Source organism: Cetorhinus maximus, chromosome 5, assembly GCF_964194155.1.
Source record: "Cetorhinus maximus chromosome 5, sCetMax3.hap1.1, whole genome shotgun sequence".
NCBI lineage: Eukaryota > Metazoa > Chordata > Chondrichthyes > Lamniformes > Cetorhinidae > Cetorhinus > Cetorhinus maximus.
The window spans coordinates 154,996,881-155,017,285 of record NC_135883.1 but is presented as its reverse complement, the minus strand read 5'-3'; the positions used below and the strand labels follow the sequence as shown (position 1 = coordinate 155,017,285).

Below are 20,405 nucleotides of genomic sequence, written 5' to 3'. Positions count from 1 at the left end.
GTCATCAATGGCGGCTGCCTTTCCTGCCGCCAGGCATCAGGGATATCACTTTTTACATGTGCATATCATTATAAGCCCTGCTTGCTGGAATCATTCCCCCCCACGTCAAATTAACCACACACGTCGGCAGGAAAACACACCGGTGCAGAACACGTCTTGACAAGTGTGGCGTGCAGAAGTTGGGAATTACCATCAGGGTCTTGTGTCATGAAAATATAATAATTTTCATAATATTATTGTGATTTATTGTAAAGGTAGGTTAATAGTAGGGTTTGATTTAATTTCTCTGTGTGGATGTGTGGATGAGGGATTTAATTGAATTAGAGACAGCTAGTCTGGAGCTTTTAAGTGATCAAAAAAAAAGCTAAGTTTGAAATGCTAAATACGTAAACATGGTTGAAGTTTTAGAATGTGAAGTGTGAGGAACATTTGCATTTTTAGATAAACCAGGATTGTGAATTTCAATGAGATGATGAGATGTTACACCTAGCCATATGAAGCTAGGTCAAACAGTGTGTTCATTTTTCCCAAAAGTTATTGATAATATGAGTACTAGGAAGATTTATATTATGGAAAATGTAAAGTTGAAAAGACATATTGGAACAATGGAATTTATACTAAAAAGGGAGAAACGTGTATACAGGAGATGAGGTTATGGGTAAGCAAGAAGGAATTCTAAGATCAAACAAGTGTGAAAAGTCTCCAGCCTCTAGGTATCAAGTTGCTGTCTACAGGAACCGAAGCTAAGAAAACTCACTGTGAATATCACTCCCCAGGGTATTGTGTGCTTTGCTTGTGTCTATTGAAATTTATTTGTTTTTACTGTTGCTTTAAAGGAGGTGTAACTGGGAGTCAGATTAATTAGGAGTTATAATAGTAGTAATTTGTAGACCTATATATGTGCTTAAAATCATTTTTTTAATAAATAAATGTTTAATTTAGTTTTGTATAAAACCTCTAAGACTTGGTGGACTTATTACTATTGAATTCAAGGCAGACATCTCGAAATAAAAATACAAATTGCAAAACAGTTGTGACAGCGGTTTCAAGTTTCCCTCTGGGATTTGAGCAGCTCGGCATTTACCATCAGGTGTGCCATAATACTTGCTCACACCGCGGACATCTGAGGAGCAGAAGATGCTGGAGCCCTACAGCAACCAGACCCTGGAGGAACTCGTGCATCGCAATCTGGGGCGATTCTGATGGACATGGAGATGGCTCCACCGCAAAGCAGCTCGGGGAAGGTGGAACACCACTGTTGAGGGTCTGCTTCAGTTTCTTGGCCATGGACTGCCACAAATGGCCGAGGAGGTGGAGACGAAGGTCCAGTTATGAGTGGGAGAGAAGGTGTACCGGGGGTGGGGTGGATGGGAGAGGAAGGTCTAGGTTTGACTGGGAGAGGAAAGTGCACCGATGTGAGTGAGGTTGGGAGGCAACAGTGGTGTCAGGAGGGGGGAGGTGAGGTTGGGAGGGTGGTGAATGATGGTGTCGGGAGGGGAGAGGTGGCGGGGGGAGGGTGTACAGGGGGAGGAGGGTGTAACAGGGGAAAATGCAGCAACTGAGGAGGTAGGGTTAAGGTGGGAGAAACGTGTAAGGGAAGGAGTTCGGAGGGCAGACGGAGTTCGGAGGGGTAAAAGAACTTTGGGTGGAGGAAGCAGTTCAGGGGGGGGCAGGACTTCAGGGGAGGAAGGAGGTCGGAGGGGTGAAGAAGTCCAGGGGGAGGAACGGGTGGGGGGGAGGAAGGAGTAAGGGCGGAGGAAGGAGAAAGGTGAGGGATGTCCAGGTGAACACTCAAAGGAGTGGTCTTTTGAGTCGATGACTGCCTCCTGGGGAGTGAAATGAGGGTGGGTGTGGTCAGAGGGAATGGTGACGATGAGAGCAGGCAGAGTGAGCCAGTAGGGTGGGAGGGTAAGGGTGCGACGGTAGCAGTAGAAGGGACGGCGAGGATGGTTGGTGGGGACTCAGAGGTAGACATCCTGGGGGTAGGAAGGAGGAAATCGAGGAGGTCAATGTGGATGGGGGTGGGATTCTCGGGAAGATAGGGAACATGTACGTTCATCTGGACATCCTGGTAAGAAAAGGGTTCTGGGTTGTAGGTGACAGTGGGGAGGTGGAAGGTGATGCCAGGGGGTTCAACAGTGATGAGGGAAAGGACATGGGTGACTGGAAGAGGGGAAAGGATGGGGGAGCTGAAGACATACTTCACTACAACCAAATTGCAAAATCAAAAGTGAAAAGAGCCTCGTGTTAGGCGGGAACAGGTACTGCATGGGAGTGGGATCAGTGGGTGGGCGGAGATGCAAGTCAGCTCAGAAGGACAACTGAAGGAGAGCCACAGTAGGCAGAATTGAAAATGCTCAGGACATTGAGATGAGTGCAATGGAGGAAGGATCTGTGTGCATGGGAGTGTCCTTGCACGAAGCTCCAGAAGAGCCTGCCCCACACATATTTCTCCCTCCAGAATCACTTGTGGGCCAGCTGCGTGCAGCTGAACTTCTAGTTGGGGGGATGCAGGGGGAGGACTTGCGAAGCCTGTACATTTTTTTTACTCATTCACGGGATGTGGGCTTCGCTGGCTGGGTCAGCATTTTTTGCCCATCCTTAGTTGTCCTTAAGAAGGTGGTGGTGGGCTGCCTTCTTGAACCACTGAAGTTCATGTGGCGTAGTTACACCCTCAGTGCTGTTAGGAAGGGAGCTCCAGGGTTTTGATCCAGCGACAGTGAAGGAACGGCGATATATTTCCAAATGAAGCTGAAAGACACCATTACACATTATTCAGTGAAAGTGAATATGTTTTCCGATTATAAAGTGACAAATGTGTTCACCTGTGCAACCACGTGATCAGAAATTCTTTTCTAGGCCTACCACTTCTTCTAGGTGCTGCCCTGACATCTGCAGCAAGGGTGGAGACAGGCTGTGCAATGGTTGGTCCTGTTACCTCTGATGACTTTGGCTTGGGTCCTCTAGAGAGCCGAGGCTTGGGATGCAGGTGTGCTTTGGCTGTCCTCCGTGGGCCAGCTGCTCCCTTTGCGGAGACATAGGACAAGGTTGAGGGGATCACAGGCAAAGGGGACTCAGAGGGAGAGGACAGCTTCTGAGATTCCTGAGTGTATGACCCAGGGGTGTCCAGCTGCTGCTCCTCCTTCCTTCAGGTGCTCGAGGGCCCCAGTCTGATTCCTTGAAGGGAAGGAGCACCTGGAGGGACATCAAAGTGCCCCGTTTCCCTCTTGCATTGCCATTGCAGGAACTCACCCATGGATCCCGCGATGATGTGCAGGTCTGTGTGCACCTCCACATTCTGTTGGACCAGGGTCTTCATGGCATCCACCTTCCTTCTCACGGAGGCGTCCATAAGCGCATATGTGGGCAGCATTTCTTCACAGAGCAAGCTGACGCACTCCTCCGACTCACCTATCACTCTTGTTGAGGGTTGCCAACTGCTTTGTGTGATGATCCCCCGCCATCTGCTGACTCTCCACGATGAGTTGGAAGGCTGAATCCAGAGGCACATCACCTGACTCGGACCTCATAGATGCCAATTCCCCAGCAGTCCTCTGAGCTCCTGGGAGCTCAACTGAACCTGCTTCCTGCTGCTGCGGACACGTGTCCGTGTGGTGAACACTAGATTGTGAACTTGACCCTGCTCTAGATCTAGGTCCCACTGAGGTGTGTGCCTCTGCGCTGATGGAGGATGTGGGTAAGTGCTGTGACGGGTCTTCCAGGCTGCTTATTTCCACCTCTTGAATGGAGGAGGTGTCCTCTTGGCTGGAGGTGTGACCTGGATGGAGCTGAGGGACTGGCTGGCTGAGGGTGTCGGTCGCTTGGCAGAGCTCCCTGTGAACCAAAGTAGAGATGATTAGTGCATCAGCAGAGTCAAAAGCAGGAGAGAGAGCACTCACATTTGTGTTGAGAGAGGGATGATGTGGTGCAGGATCCTAACGTGGGTGTTCGCTGCCGAACTCACCGTCACCACAGGCACAGTTCTCGTCCTCACAAGTCAGCGCGATGGCATGCTCCTCAAAGTGAGTGGGGAGCCTAATGTGAACCACTCCACCTCCAGTCTGGGACCTCTCCCTACTGCCGTAAGCCACCTTCTCTTGCATGAAAACAGGTGGCGAGAATGTGAGAACACATGGCACTGCATGGAATGTTTGTGTGGTGAGCGGAGAGATGGATGGGACGAGGACGCGAGCTCCAGATGATATGAGCCTGATGGAAATGTGAGGGTGTGTGTGAGATTTTGTGGTTTTGCCCCTTGAGGTGTGAGATCCCTGTGGATGTGTGATGGGTTTGTGACTGTGTGAGTTCAGATTGATGAGAAGAGAGACTCCCTCTGGCCGAATGGATGAGACCATTCATCCTCTTTCTGCACTGGGTGGCTGTCCTCTTTTCCAGGAAATAGGCGCTGACCACCACTGCCACCACATCCCATGCTGGATTGGTGACCTTGCTTGCTGGCCTTCACCCAGAGCAGTGGTAGGGGACATCACGGCAGGACTCCAATGCATCCAGTAGGTGCTCGAGGGAGGCGTCACTAAATCTGGAGGCAGCATGTTTCTTCCTTTTGGCAGCCATCAGTTCACAGCCGCTTCTTATCCCTTGAAGGGTGTTAGCTCTGTGCAGGGGTGGCCTTTAAACATGGCACCCAGTTTACTGAAGGACTGAGGTGACGGAGCGGGAAGGCGAATCAGTGACCTGGCATGTTTCCCAGGAATGCTTGATTAATGAGGTGGGATTGAGACGATACGGTGAGAAAAGTCACCATTGTGGCCAGGTGGTAAAACATGATTTTTCCCACCCACTACTGCACTTAGTGAAAAGTCTGGAATGATTCCACCCTTAGGGCGGACTTTTCTGAGCCCGCTGGTGGCGGGTGTGATAGGTGGCATGCGCAGAAAATATGTTGGGACCGACTTCGCGATGGTGTGAAGGCAGGTCGCGATCTTCCGCTCAGCCCGTCAACGGCAGGCTGCATTTCCTGCCATCGGTCGGTGGGGAGCTAACTGTAATACATTAGCATATAATTAAAAGGCCATCCTGCCAGGCTCTTGGAACTCCGTCGTATCGCCCGTCCATGTCGGCGGAAAAGCACGCCGACCTGTTGCACAACAGCACGCAGGCGATGTGCACTTGGTGGCCTTCACTTTGGGGGAACTGAGGTGAGTGAGCAGCAGCATTCTCCACAGCTCGGCGGTTGTTTACAGGCCTCAGGGGCACTGGGGGGTTGGGGGGGGCGGGAGAAACTGATGCCTGGCCCCACAGGCGACTGCTGAGGGGTGGGGTTGTTTGGGGGCAAGTGCTGGCCAGCCTCGGAGGAGACTGCTGAGGGGCGGGGGGTGTCTGGGGGCAAATGCTGGCCAGCCTCAGAAGCAACAGCTGAGGGGTTGGGGGGTGGCAAGTGCTGGCCAGCCTCGGAGGCAACTGCTGAGCGGGGGGTGGTCAAGTGCTCTCCTGGCGCAACATCCTGCGCACAGGTAGGGGGCAGGGTAAGTGAGGGAAGTGGCCACGCATTAGGGACACCTGTATAAACTGACAATGCCTCAGCAACTGAGACAGGTCAGGCATACCGCCCGCCTCCCCAACCCCACCCCTGGCACAGACTTCGAGTCTGCCACCACTTTATTGGACCACGGAACAGTTGGGCTGCACACATTGTACAATCTCCTAGCCAACGCTGGCCATATAGCAGTCACTGTTGGAGGTGCTGACAGCCCCTTGCAATCTCAGCATCCTGGTTTGGACCAGTGTCCCCCAATGTCGCAGGTTGACAGAGCAGCCACGCAGCGTACTCATCTCTGGCCATCCGAGGGGTGACCAGCACGCTCCATGAAGCATTAAAGGGTAGTCACACAGGTGCTAAGTACAGGCATGATAACCACGTCTCTCTTTTATGCTGCAGGAGGACCACATCAGGATCACGAATCCTGGTGACCTAGTTGTATGGCTGATGGACTACAGAGATGTATAGACAAGAAGATGGAGGAGAGAGCGACTGAGGCACCTGGCTGTGCAAAGACAGGAGCAGCAACCTCATGAAGAAGGGGGCAGCAGGGGCTTCTGCACACGTTGCCTAGAAGCGACAGCGAGCTTGGTTGGCGCCTAGTAACACCCAGGGTCTATAGACGCTGCCTGTCATTCCTGCAGATGACTGAGAACCAGTGTCGCCGACGGCTGTGCATGTCTATGGACTTGGTGGCTCACATCTGCCACTTACTGCAGGACTTGGCGCCAAGTGGACATGGAGGGCATCCACTGCCAGTGGCTGCGAGAGTGACAGCAAAGCTCAATTTCTATACCAGTGGCTCCTTTCAGGGCTCCACAGGTAACCACTACATTCTGACAGCAATGACCAGCACTGCCTAGGTGCAGGCATCAGTAATGTTTCCAGGGAGTGTGAGGCTGGACTAACACTGTGGTCTGAAGGCTGCACAGAGCACAGGGAAGAGGCCCTGGACTGAGACACCTCCCTTTTATCTTGTGCAGAAAGGTTTCACATTTGTGTGACAAGAAAACTGCTCATCAGAACAAGGCAGGGAGACATTTTTGGGAGTTTATTGACAATAGTGAACATTATGTACAAGTGATTAACACCCATGCCCAGGCTGTGCAACTAATTCTCCTTAACTTTCCTAACCCTGCCACGACATCTTAGTGCTCCTCAGACATCCACAGCGGGGGTAGAGGCAGCCTGCTGACTGTGAAGCCCTGTCTGTGATGACTTTGGCGGGCGTCCTCTGGAGGGCTGAGACTTGGAGGGCCCCAGCCTGCTTTTGGGGTCCTGCTGTGTGGCAGTGGCACCCTCCTTGGTTTGTGAAGCTGGAGCTGTGGAGGTCACAGGAAGAGGGGAGTCAGGTGAGCTGGTCATTCCCAGAGTCACCTGGGTGGATGGCCCTGGAGCGTGCACCTGCTGGTTCTCCTCCCTATGGATTCCCGAGGGCTCCAGGCTGACTCTGTGAGCGGAAGGGGTAGCTGGAGTGAGATCAAGCTGCCCAGTACCCGTCTCGCGTACACACTGTTGGAGGCCAACTATGGCATCAGCGATGGAGTTAAGCCCACACAGCAATGCAGAAGTGAAGTCTGGACCAAGGTCTCCATGGTAGCTGTCATCCTACCAGTGTTGACCTTGGTGCGTGGGCATGCCGGCGCAATGACCTTAGAGTGAAGGTGGACGGACTCTTCCATTGTGCCTTGCAATCTGAGGAGTGCAGCGGACATCCCTTCCTGTTGTTCCCTAGCTTGCCTTTACAGCTCCAGCAACTGTGACATAATTGAGTCCAGATGCTCGTCATCTGACTCGGACCCAGCAACATTCTGGCCTCCAGCAGTCCTCCAAGTGCCAGGGGCCTGGGAAGTCTCTGCCCCTGCCTGCTGTGGATCAGAAAGTGCGATGTGCTCACCAGATTGTGATCCCGAGGCTACTCTAAAGCTAGGTCCCACCAAAGAGTGGTCTCTGCGCTGGTGGAGGGTGTGGGTGAGCGTTGTGACAGGACTTCAGGGAGGTTTCTTCGAAGCTTGCTTGGAGGCTCTGGGTTGTGGACTCCGTTGGCTGCTTCGCAAGGGGAGATAATTAGTGCATGGCAGTGGCCTGTGAAAGAGGACACATCACTCACGGCATGGTTGTCTGATGGATGTTGCACTGTTGGATCCTCATTTGTTAGAGCAGTGCTGACCTCACCGTCAGCAGAGGACTGGCGCCGATCATCACCGGCCAGCTGGATGGCTCTGTTTTCAAATTCTGTCAGAACTTTGAATTCCAGTATCCCTCCATCTATCTGTGAACTTTCCCTCCTGTTGTGAACCAGTTTGTCCTGCAAGGATAGAGATGGGGAGAGTGTATCAGGACGCCTGCCAGGCCAGATGATAAGTATGCCTGGCTTGTGTGGCTGGTGAGTGGTCCCATGGGCGGGATGAGGACAATGACGGTGTGTGTGAAAGAGTGAATGGTGATGTCCCTTGCATTGTCAGTGAGTGAGGGCCCTGTGGATGTGTGATGCGTTTGTGAGTGTGTGAGTTGGGAGTGATGAAAAGAGTGACTTACCCTGGCGGAACGGAGGAGATCATTCATCCTTTTGTGGCACTGGGTGGCCGTCCTCTTCTGCAGGGCATTCGTGCCAACCACCGCTTCCACCGCCTCCCAAGCTGGTTTGGTGACATTGCTACCCATCCTGCGGCCAGGGCAGGGGTAGAGCACATCCCGGTGGGCCTCCACGACATCCAGCAGTCGCTCGAGGGACCTGTCATTGGAGTGGCGGGCTGCAGTCATTTTGCCTTTGCTGGCCATGTCTCCGGGCAGCGGTGGTGACCTGGTGGCGATGAGCTCTTTGCTGGCAGCTGCCTTTTAAAGATGGCAGCCAGTGTGATGCAACAGCGAGGTGATGGCGAGCAGTGAATGAGAGCACGCCTGTCATGGAAATGGCGTGTTTCGCGGGAGTGAATATATAATGAGGTGTGCTTGGGAAGATACGACGCGAAAACCCTCCCCTGAGTGGGAGTGAGGCGGTAAATTAAAATGACAGGCAGCTGGAGGCTTGGGGTCACATCTCTGAACTGAATTGAGATGTTCTGCAAAGTGATGACTCAGTCTGCATTTGGTCTTGCCAATGTTGAGGAGGCCACATCATGAGCAGCGAATACCATATAATAAATCACCCTCCCCAGTTCCTGTGTTAGTTTCTCTGGTTGCCTAACAGTAGCACCTATTTATTGTGTGGAGGCCTGTACAACTCAAGTTACCAGCATACCTAATGATACACCAGATCCCATTTGTGCCTAAAGACTAGAAACTTCTGGTGCAGCTAGTCAACATGGCTGGCTTCACCCTGTGGCCATCGTTTCCATTATAAGGGGAACCAGAGATTTTGCCCCTTAAAATGCAAACAGAAAACAGTATGGTACAGCTGAATGGATTAGATTTGAAAAGTTTTTATGCTTGATGATGCTTGGAAAGTTAAAGATTAACACAAAAACTGGAAAGGATAAGCAAAGTTTGCATGGCTATGTTAGTATATATGTTCGTATGTGGCCCATCAAAGCTGATCCCCCAATATCCTCTTCACTGCCAGTAGCCAGAAATACTTCAGCAAATTGGTCATACCAGCAAGGAATATCAGGGGCATACATCAATTTACCCAGTAGCTAAGCACTACATGGACAGATTTAACTTCTAACTACGTTGCATGTTTCACATGAGACAGAAATAATATTTTATTTCCCACGGTTATTTTTAATGGGAGTAATTAACGAACCTTAATTCGGCTTTGTAATGCAGTTACAGTTGTGGTAATGATAAACTGACCACATTCATTTACAAACATAGTATGGTTGGGAGTTTATTTTCAATGCCATGATAAGTGCATGAAAGCATGTTGACTTATTGAAGTTGGAAACTAACCTGGCAAGTTTTGCCAGGTCTCACATTGTTATTATTAAGTATAAGTCCTAGGAATTCTGAGTGTATAGGAGAAATTACCACAGGCTAGGACATTTCTTTTTCAATTCTCTATTGAACTTCATGAGTCAATGAGTGATAAATGCTTGAAATCTGCTAAACAAGAAATATTGGGGCTATTAAAAACGCTACTAGACACCTCAATGGTAGTGTATAGGATATTAGAGGGATGAGCTTTGATTGGCCACTTGACCTTTACTTATCCCTTCTAGTTTGTGTTAATCTTTAATTTTCCAAGTGTCTCCAAGCATGAATACTGCTTAAATATAATCTATTCAACTGTATAGCTTTTTTCACTTGTGTTGGAGGTGTCAATGCTCAGATGTAACTTGGCCATATATACCTTTCAGGTGGTTGTAAAGATCCTAAGGAACCATTTGAAAATTATTCTGGTATCTTAACCATCATTAATAATAGAAATCTGGAACTGGATCCATAAAAAACTGTTGAGGCTAGGTCAATTGTAATTTTTAAAACTGAGATTGATAGACTCGTGCACTTCTAGGATAATTTTCAATTTTGTATTTGCTTTCAATTTACATCCCAAAATCTGATCCAATTTATTCAACTATCCTTGCTATAATTATTTCAGGTGTCACACCCACTGTAATTATCCCAGGTGTCATCCCCACAGTGATGTGAATATATTTGGTTTTGCCAATGCAATACCTCCCGATACCTCTGGTATCTCCTTGCTGAATGCAGCATTTTGAGCAATAAGTAGTACTTTCACTTGCTTGAGTCCGATTTGAGCACACATGGCAAATGCTTCATAAAACAGAATTATAAGCCTGGATTCCTGCTAGATTCCGGATCTGGAAGTCCCGCCACCCATTTCTGACAGATCCTATTTTCGCCAGAACGGATCTCACTCACGGTGGAACCCCGAACCCAGCAGGGCCATTTGAACTCAATGCTTCATTTTTACTGGAGTAAGGGTTTTTTCCCCCAAGTGTGTGGCTTACAATTTTTTTAGCGTAGACATAAATGTTCGTTAAAGGAGGATAAGGTCTGTCGAACTGTAAAGCTGTCAAGTTATTAAAATTCCCAGGTATTTTAAATTAATCAAACAGCCTGCATGTGTCTCTGAGCTAAAAGAAATCAGTGCTTGCAGTCTCAATAGCTGTTTGTTGACAAAAACTTCAAGGCTATCATTTTAGAATTATTACTGCTTGACTGCTTCCACAACCTGCCATTATCATAGTGGGGGGAGCGATAAATTCACAGTTTGATTGACAGCTCCTAGAGGTTATGAACATACAAATTAGGAGCAGGAGCAGGCCACTCGGCCCTTGAAGCCTGCTCCACATTCAATAAGATCATGGCTGATCTGAATGCCACCTCAACCACACATTCCTGCCTACCCCCGATAACTGCCTCTCCCCACTCCTGGGCCTGTGAGTTGTGGCCTCTCCCCCTCCATGGTCCTATGAATTGCAGCCTCTCCCCCTCCCTGGCCCTCCGAGTTGTGGCCTCTTTCCGCTCTCTGATCTTCCGATTTGCAGCCTCTCCCCACTCCCTGACTCAACAAGCAGTGGCCTCTCCCCTCTCTGATCCTCTGAGTTGTGGCCTCTCCCATTTCCTGACCATCCAAGCTGTGGCCTCTCCCCATTCCTGATCTCTGAGTTGTGGCATCTTCCCCTCCCAAATCTCCCGTTCCTTGTCTCACCGTCTCGCCTCTGCTGTCTCCTGGACTTGTGTTAAAGATCCAGTTCTGATTCAAAACCGGAGCGCTGATGGTGCATAAATGGTGCAGAAATGCCGTGATTAGGCTGCTACAATGCAAGTTCTTTTAAAATGCTCCCATTCGCCACTTCCCTCGTCTGAATCCTCACTGTGAGTGAGGACTCGGGGGAAGAAAAGTGAGGCAGGAGCAGCTTCAACAGTCAATTTTTAAAAAAAATACGGATTAAGCAGCCCCATTGGGGCTTGCACTTCCACAGCATCTGAGCTCCAGCTTCAAATCGAATCAGGATCTTGAACAGAAATGCAGGTGCGGGAGAGGGAAGCGGTGAGGGGAGGAGATGAGGGAGGGGGAGAGGCTGCAACTCTGAGGTCGGGTGGGGGGGGGTGGGGGGGCAGTAGGTGGTGGGGGGTTGAGAGACTGCTACTTGGAGGTAGGGGAATGAGGAAGGCTGCAAGTTGGAGGGTTTGGACATCGGGGGGTGGGGGCATGGGGGTAAAGGCCGCAACTCAGAGGTCGGGTGAGGGGGAGGCCACAACTCGGGAAGCTCCAAAATGGCACCATTTTGGCATCATGCGAGAAACAATGTTAACGAATCTCGCGATGCTCAACAAGATTACAGCCTCCACTAACTTACCAATGTTAAAACAAAACCACATTCAACGAGGCAACGTTAAACGAGGACTTATTGTACCGGAATCAGTTTAATGGTCCACATTTGTCTTCTACATTTTTTTATCTTGTTCTTAAAAGCTTTCCATATGTATTCACATTGGTTTCATCACCACCTAATAGAGTTAGCCAATTTACCCATTCCAAATCGTCTGTCCTTTTAGTGGTAATGCTCTTCTGAAATCTGGTGCCTTTCCAATACAACTCTGTCTGCCTACCCACAGAACTATCCAAAGAACACCTTGTTCTCTCAGCGTTCTGCTTCAACCATTACTCATTCAAATCATTTGTTATTTGCAGGATCTTGTTGTCTGTAAATTGGTTGTTGTGTTAGCCTACATAACATCAGGGACTACACTTCAAAAAGTAATGCATTCATTGTAAAGGGTTTGGGACATCCTGAGGATGCAATTTCTATTTTTGTGTTAAGCTTGATTTGCATTTGGAATTCGATAAACTATCAATACTGGTAAAGGCCATTCTGCTAATCTCTAAAGAAAAAGAAAGATGCTAAGCGACAAGGGGCTGAACTTCTGCTCCCAAGTCAGCTGTGCAGAGTTGGGAGACTTCCCCGAATGGTGGGAGTTGGATTTTCATTCTGGAAAACATTTATGTTCATAGCCTCACACCACATTCACTTTTCCAGAACCACGTTATCCAATTCAGGGTCACAGGGAGTTGGAGCCTATCCCAACAGGGCAAGAGTGCTAGGCGGGGTGCACCCAGTCCCATCACAGGGCACACACTCGCACACACTAAGGGGCAATTTAACCATAGCCAATCCACCTAACCAGCACGTCTTGGACAGTGGGAGGAAACCAGAGCACCCAGCAGAAACCCACACAGACAAGGGGAGAACATGCAAACTCCACACAGACAGACACCTGGGGTCAGAATTGAACCCAGATCGCTGGAGCTGTGAGGCAGCCTCACATCAAAGAAAGCTAATTTCTTTATGACCGCTTGGAGCTGTCAATCAAACTGTGAACTTACAGGCCCCGCTAGTTTTAATGATGATAGGTTGTAGAAGCAGTCAGGCAGAAATAATACTATAATGATAGCACTTAGGCTTATGTCAATGACATCTGGTAAAATTGCAACACCGATTTTTTTCAACTGCAGGTTAGCTGTTTTTTTCCAAATTTAAAAGGCAAGGGATTAAATGACTTCAGTTATGGTAATGCCATTAAATGTCATGGGGAGATGGTTAGATTCTCTCTTGTTGGAGATGGTCATTGCCTGGTACTTGTGTGGTGCGAAAGTTACTTGCCGCTTATCAGCCCAAGCCTGGATATTGTCCAGGTCTTGCTGCATATGAACATGGACTGCTTCAGTATCTGAGGAGTTACAAATAGTGCTGCACATTGTGCAATCATCCGCGAACATCCCCACTTCTGACCTTATGGTGGAGGGAAAGTCATTGATGAAACAGCTGAAGATGGTTGGGCCTTGGATACTACCCTGAGGAACTCTGTCAGTGATGCCCCAGGACTGAGATGATTGATATGATTCCGTGAATATGACTATGTCAGGCTGTTGCTCGCTTAGTCTATGGGACAGCTCTCCCAATTTTGCAATTTTGGCACAAGCCCCCAGATGTTAGGATGGAGGGCTTTGCAGGGTCAACAGGGCTGGGAGTGCCGTTGTCATTTCTGGTGCCTAGTTCGATGCCTGGTGGTCCGTTTGGTCTCATTCCTTATTGGCTTTTCTGTAGCGGTTTGATACAACTGAGTGGCATGCTAGGCCATTTCAGAGTCAACCACATTACTGTGTGTCTGGAGTCACATGTAGGGTCAGATTGGGTAAGGATGGCAGATGTTCTTCCTTAAAGGGCATTAGTGAACCAGATGGATTTTTACAACAATCGATTCATGGTCACCATTATGGAGACTAGCTTTTAATTCCAAATTTATTAATTGAATTTAAATTCCACCAGCTGCCATGAACATCAGAACATTAGCCAGGGCCGATGGATTGCTGGTCCAGTGACATTACCACTACTCCACCGCCTCCCCTAAATGTACCGCTCCCTCCATGATACGCAGATGTGTAAAATACTGCCTGGTCCTGTTCCCCTCTCCTCCCACCCCACCACCCAGCGAAAACGTTGGTGCCAGATTCGGGGGTGGGACTTCTGGATTCCAGGCTCCTGCGGAATTTTGACTAAGATGTGGAGCCCTTCTGCCTTTGTGAAAATTTGGGCCAAAGACTGCCTCTTTTGAACTTCACAAACTCCAGCTTCAATCTTATGTGGATAAGTAGTTCATTATAAAGGGGCCATTCACAACCAACAGCATTTTATAATCTCCTGTTGTGCAAGTGACTACTACAAACCTTTTTCTTTTGGTTCAAATATGGTCTGCATAAATCAAAATATAGCAACGGAAAAGGGCCCCCTTGATTACTGTAGTAAATCATAACATGTCTGGTACCTTAGGATCTTAAAGACAGAGGTTCTGGAAAGTTGTGGATCTGCTCACTGTAGAGAGCCCTTACTTCAGTTTTTTGGGGGCTGGATCTAATTTAAGCAGTTTATGGATGGAAAACTGTTAAAATTCCTGAGAAGCTGCAGTAATCTACTTCCCTCCATTATTAAGCTTTAAAATACGCATTTTTTTGATTTATCATTCTAGCAGATCTTGTCTTCATTTCTCTGTACTTTCTCAAACATTATCATATATTTTTCAATTATGGCCCTTTTCTTCCTTCCTTTCCTGAAGGCCCACGTGTGTATTCCTGGGAGCTCTAAGTACCTCACCCAAGAGGCTATTCTTCATCTTTGAGTTTAGACAGCAAGTGCCGCAAGTTCTTTGATTGTGAAGACTAGTACATTAATTTTCAGTTATATGAATTCATTCCACATACAAAACTCTATTTCTCTGGAGCTAGCACTTCTTTTAATATTGATATATAGTACAAAAATAAAATCTGTTCCATTCTCCCATGTTCTTCATTTCCCAAATTGATGAGTACAATGTAATTGCGGGTATGGGAGAAATGTATGCATGTGCGTGTATAGGTGTGAGTTTTCTCCAGTGTCAATACTACATCACGCCACTGTATTCAGCTTGGTGGCACTGGTAGTTAGCGCATCAAATGCAATTGGTTTGAGCGTTACGTCCGTGTGCCAGAAGTATGCAGAGTAGGCAGATTGTGATGTCAGTCATGATCTAATGTTGATTTGATGCCTGACTTGTCACTTTGGACCTCGTCAGGCTAGTTAATGTCCCAGGTATCAGCCTTGGCACAATTGGGTACGCTGTTGCCTCTGAGTCAGAAGGTTGTGTGTTCAAGTTTCACTCCAGGACTGCAGTACCGAGGGAGTGCTGCAGTGTCTGAGGTGCCGTATTTCAGATGAGTCATTAAACTGAGGCCCCATTTACCCTCTCAAAATGATGTAAAAGATCCCATGGCACTACTTCAAAAAAGATCAAGGGAGTTATACTGGTGTCCTTGTGTGACGAAAGTATAATAATTTTCATAATATTTTTCTGGTTTATTGTGAAGTAGGTTTATGGGGACAAGTATAGTTGGGTCTGTCTGTGTGATTTCATTACATTTGGATTCAGGTAGAGTGCAAGTTTTAAATCAACAAAATAAGCTTGGTGCTTGACATACTAACAAGTAAACATGGATGCTGGCTTAGCATGTAAGGTGTGAAGGGATTGTTGGATTTCAAAGGGATCATTAGTCTGTTCACAACTAGCCAGATACGCAGGGCTAAGGAGTGTGTTTATTTTTCCCAAAGGCTACTGACAATATTGGCAACATGAAAGTTTTTATGTTATGAAGATACAGTTTCAAAGACACACAGAACAATAGAATTTACATATTACAAAGAGAGAAACATATATAGAAGAGAATGAAAGGCTATGTGGGAAGAGGATCATGTAAGATCTAACAGGAGTATGTGAAATAGCCTTAATGAAGCCTCCAGCCATTTGTGCATAAGTCTGCTATATAATGAAACTGAAGTTGGGGTAAAGTCATTTGGAATTCCACTGTCAAGTGGGCATTGTGTTAACTTGCTGGCTCTGTTTTAAATCTAAAATCTATTTTGGACTGTTGCCTTAAAGAGAATGTAACTGGGGGTTAGGTTAATTAGGAATTTCAGGAGTTATTATAGTAATATAATGTATGTGCTTGAAATCTTTTATATTTTGTTAATACATATTTTAATTTAATTTTTAAAATCTCTATAGGTCTTGGTCGACTTATTACTTCTGAATTCAGTGTACACATCTCATAATAAATACAAATTGCAAAACCGTTGTGATAGCGTAACTAAGATTCTCTTGTGGATTTGGTCTGCCTGGCACACATTATCTGCCGCGTCATAACACCTCGCCCATATTTATCCCTCAATTAACATCAGAAAAACAAATGGCCCGGTCAATATGACATTCCTGTTGATGGGATCTTGCTGTGTGTAATTTACTGCCACATTTCCTATATTACAACAGTAGCTACACTTAAAAGAAAACCACTTTCTTCATTTTAAAGCACTTTGGAGCAGTTGATAGTTGTGACAGGTGCTATATAAATGCAAGTCTTTCACTTTTTCTTCTTCAACATGCACAGCATAACATGCAAGCTACAGCAAAAAGGGCACCACCCCACCAATGCTATTTAAAGGGGTCAGCAATAACTTGCAGGTCAGTTGCTGATTACTTTCTACTGGCTTTGTTTGAGGTTCGTCAAGGTTGTAAAACAACAATGATCAGCTGTAACTCATTGCTGTTCACTTTTTTATAATGGAAATGTTGGGTCTGGCAATCTTTTCAGTGGTTATTTATCTTACAGAACAGGGTATCCCAATACTTTTTTGAAAGCTGTCACTGCATTCACCAGGATGCTAGTCTTAATGCGTCAAGCAGTCAGTGACTAATTTTTAAATAACAGGCAGTCTTTCCTTTTAATCCTTCATCAGGTACCATTCAGAAATGACTCACCTCTGCTTCAGAAGCTGTTTGTTGTCTTCAATATTCATGCTGTCAGCATAGTCCCTCCTGAATATCTCAAAAGCCTCCTGACGTCCAAGTGACATTTCCCCTGCTGTGGAATAGATGGAAGGCAGAACAACTAAGTGAATATGTTCTTTGTAAATATCAGCAGACCAACATGGTGTTGATTGTAGAAATGTCTCAGCTACATAATAAAAAGTGAAAGGTCACCTGTCAATTAATAAAAGAGGTGCAAAGCATTTTTCGGGGTTTCTTTCCACTGCCAAAAGCAGTAAAAATGTATTTTCTTGGCGTAAAATCAAAATCTACAATTTCACCTACATGCTTAAACAAGAAATTTGCTATATCAGTTACGGAGAAAATACCTCAAAATTAAAGTGGCTTTATACACCGATACTGTCAGTGAGAACTTATACCCCAAATTCCTGAAAAATGCATTAACACATGGCAGAATGTTGAAACAAAGAATGTTGTAAGGCAATGGAAATCAGTGTAAATAACTGGGGCTCAAGGCAAGTAAGGAACAAACACGACCTCTCTTCTTTAAGTCCCTCTTCATCTTATGAAAATGAGCTTGAAGCTTCCAATCCATGATCTATGCACATGAAAGCACAGCATTTTTAAGAAAATGTGATTATGCAAGCTTTCGATTTTTTGAAAATGTGATTATGCAAGCTTTCGATTTTTTGTAACAAATTCTGATGCCATAAAACAGCATTCAAAGATATAAAGAATACAGTGAACGTAGCATGCAGTGAGGGGAAACACTGGAAAAAAATACCACCGAACAAAATTGTTATAAAACACCAGACATGGTGGCTTCTGGTCTTGCTACACCTAAAATTTAGGTGTTTATAGGACATAATAATCAAAAGTAGCTAGGTCTGATTCCAGATCTTTGCTGAGTTAGCAGCCACCAGAGTGCCATTAGCTCTGTGTCTAAGGTTAGTTAGGGATTTAAAGAATTATTAACAAAGGGTGCCATTTCTGATTACCATCCAATGACACAAGCCGAAACCCAGAAGCCTGTGATCATAATGTTACATGCAGCACAGAAACAGGATATTCAGCCCAACCAGTCAATATTGGTGTTTATGCTCCACTTAAGCCTCCTCCCATCTTTTTCCATCTAAATCTATCATCGTAATCACCATTATAACTACCATCGTAGCCCCATTGCACCCTCATACACTTAGCACTGTGGCAAGCCTCACCTCCACATCTCTCAGCAGGCACACACTGTCAGCCATTCAACTATGCCAGGTATAATAAAATACAAAGCTAGGTGGGGAAGTAAGCTGTGAGGAGAACACAACGTCTGCAAAGGGTTATATATAGGTTAAAGGAGTGGGCAAGAAGGTGACAGATAATGTGGGGAAATGTGAGGTTATTCTGTTTGGTAGTATGAATAGAAAAACAGGTTATTCTTTAAATAGGAGAAACTATTAAATGTTGTTATTCAGAGGGATTTCCTTGTACATGAAACACAGAAAGATAACATGTAGATACAGCAAGCAATGAGGAAGGCAAATGGTATGTTTGGATTTATTGCAAGGGGGTTGCAATACAGTAAAAGGGTCTTGCTGAAACAGGACTTGCAGGACACACAACAGCAGTTTGGATCTCCATACCTGAGGAAGGGTCTACTTGCCCTAGATGTGATGCAACAAAGGTTCACTAAATAGATTCCTAAATTCAATAAGAAGAGCGCACCTCCCAACAGCAGGAAAGGAAGTGAGCGTCACTTCTACTCATGTGTCGGGAACTGTATCACACACAATTATGATGCAAATCATGTGTGCGGCTGGCAGATGCTCCACATGCAATCACGTGGTGGGGGCAGGCAGAAAGTGTCCATCCCCGCTTCAGTTGACGCAAGCACACCTGCATAATTTTTTTCCGGTAGTCGCAGGCTAGTTGAATGTTAAGGGAGAGAAACCCCTTCCAATTTACAAATGCAGCTGGCTGTTCCCAGGAGGCTCTAATGATCACGTGAGTGCACTCAAATACAGCTTGTACTTATGGGAAGCAAGTAATGGCCCCTAATCAACTGTTCTTGCTGCCTGGCTATCATAATTTGTTGTGAATCAAATTAATTTGTTGGCCCTTCTGAACAGGGCATTATCCACCTCCCTTATGCATTTATGCGTTACAGCCTAGAAAATGGGCCCCGGAATGGTGCAGAAATTTACAGCCAGTGTCACTTTGGCAGCAACTGTCATTGAGTTCCCTCCGAAGCCAGGGGGCTTCAGGTCTTGTTGAAGGAGTACACATGGGTCAGTGACCGGCTCCCAGGAAAGCCTTAGGCATCCCTGGCATTGACCCTCAGACATCTGAAGGTAGTTAGAGCGTGTTCTGAACATGCAACGATGCTCCAATGCTAAGAGGTCTGACCAGAATTCTTGAAGTCAGCGGCAAGATTTTCTCTTCAAGCAACACCACTCTTTTTGACCTAATGGAGTTTAAATCGCCAAGCACTCCTACAAATTCAGAAAGAGTAAGGAAAGAATAAACGGTAACTAAACTGAGAATAACTGATTATCTCTTTAAATAGCATTTGGTGTGGGATTCTTCCTGCTGCTGAGCCTATGTTCAGCTGTGTCTCTTTAAAAGAAAGCGTTAGCTGGAGCTTTACTGGCATCAGGTCAGCATTACATGCTGACTAATGTCAAGATCTGCATTCTTTGCATACTTCTGGTGCATGCTATCACCAGCTCTAACACCCTCACTAACATGGTGTTGTGAATATCTAATTCATGATTCATGGGATTTGCAATATAACTTTTAGTTTAGGAAATTAAAGTTTTACCTGTAGAGAATGGGGTGAATGCAACGCAAATAAGAATAGAAGAGACATAGCTATAAAACAATAGGTGAAGAAACTTAATGCGTGACCAAAGTGAAAAAAAAACTGAAAATGGGAACAGAAAAGGGAAACATAGAAAGGAAACTGATCCTCCAGTTATCAAAGAAATAAATAAAGACAGAAAATGCTGAAAAAACTCAGCAGTTCTGGCAGCTTCTGTGGTGAGAGAAACAGAGTTAATGTTTTGAGTCCTGAGGACTCTTCTTCAGAGCAGAAAGTGTGCATGCGACCCAGAGGCTATTTTGGTACCAAGTCAACAGCTATAGCATAAAAACTACTGGTGAACGGGGGCCAATTTTACATCCATAATTTAAATTGTACATGTACCAAAAATGGTTTGACACCGAATGGTCTCATCAAGGGATGCTTCACTCAAATGGTGGATGATTTACCCATTTTTGTGATCAATAGGCACAGAAATGTACACTTCTGACCAGGTTATAATTGAGGTTCTTATGAGGACTCTGACTTAGGAAAATAAAGTTAGCTGATTTTCATTAAGAAATACTCAAAATGCTAAAGTTATATATCTAACTCAACAAATTTTACCTTGGTTTGTTGTATAAGGGTATCTGGCCTATCAAGGGTTAATGTAGGACTGGGAAACAGTACTGTCCACAATGTGATGTAAAGAAACACATGGCCTGAGGTTAGAGACCTGTGTAGAAGCAAGCATGGAGTTAGCTCATAGATTGGGCTATGTCCTATATATATATTGACATAGTTATGTGCTATCAACAAACACTTAAGCTTCAACCACACAAGACTCAG

General features: G+C 46.2%; 1 protein-coding gene across 1 annotated transcript in view; it reads right to left on the bottom strand.

Annotated features, from left to right (window-relative positions):
* Positions 1-20,405, bottom strand: part of kif6 (kinesin family member 6) — a 664,853-nt gene that overhangs the window by 223,252 nt on the left and 421,196 nt on the right. Inside the window, exon 14 of the mRNA XM_078542714.1 lies at positions 16,757-16,859. Coding sequence (XP_078398840.1) covers positions 16,757-16,859 — 103 coding nt within the window. The remainder of the gene's footprint in view (positions 1-16,756; positions 16,860-20,405) is intronic.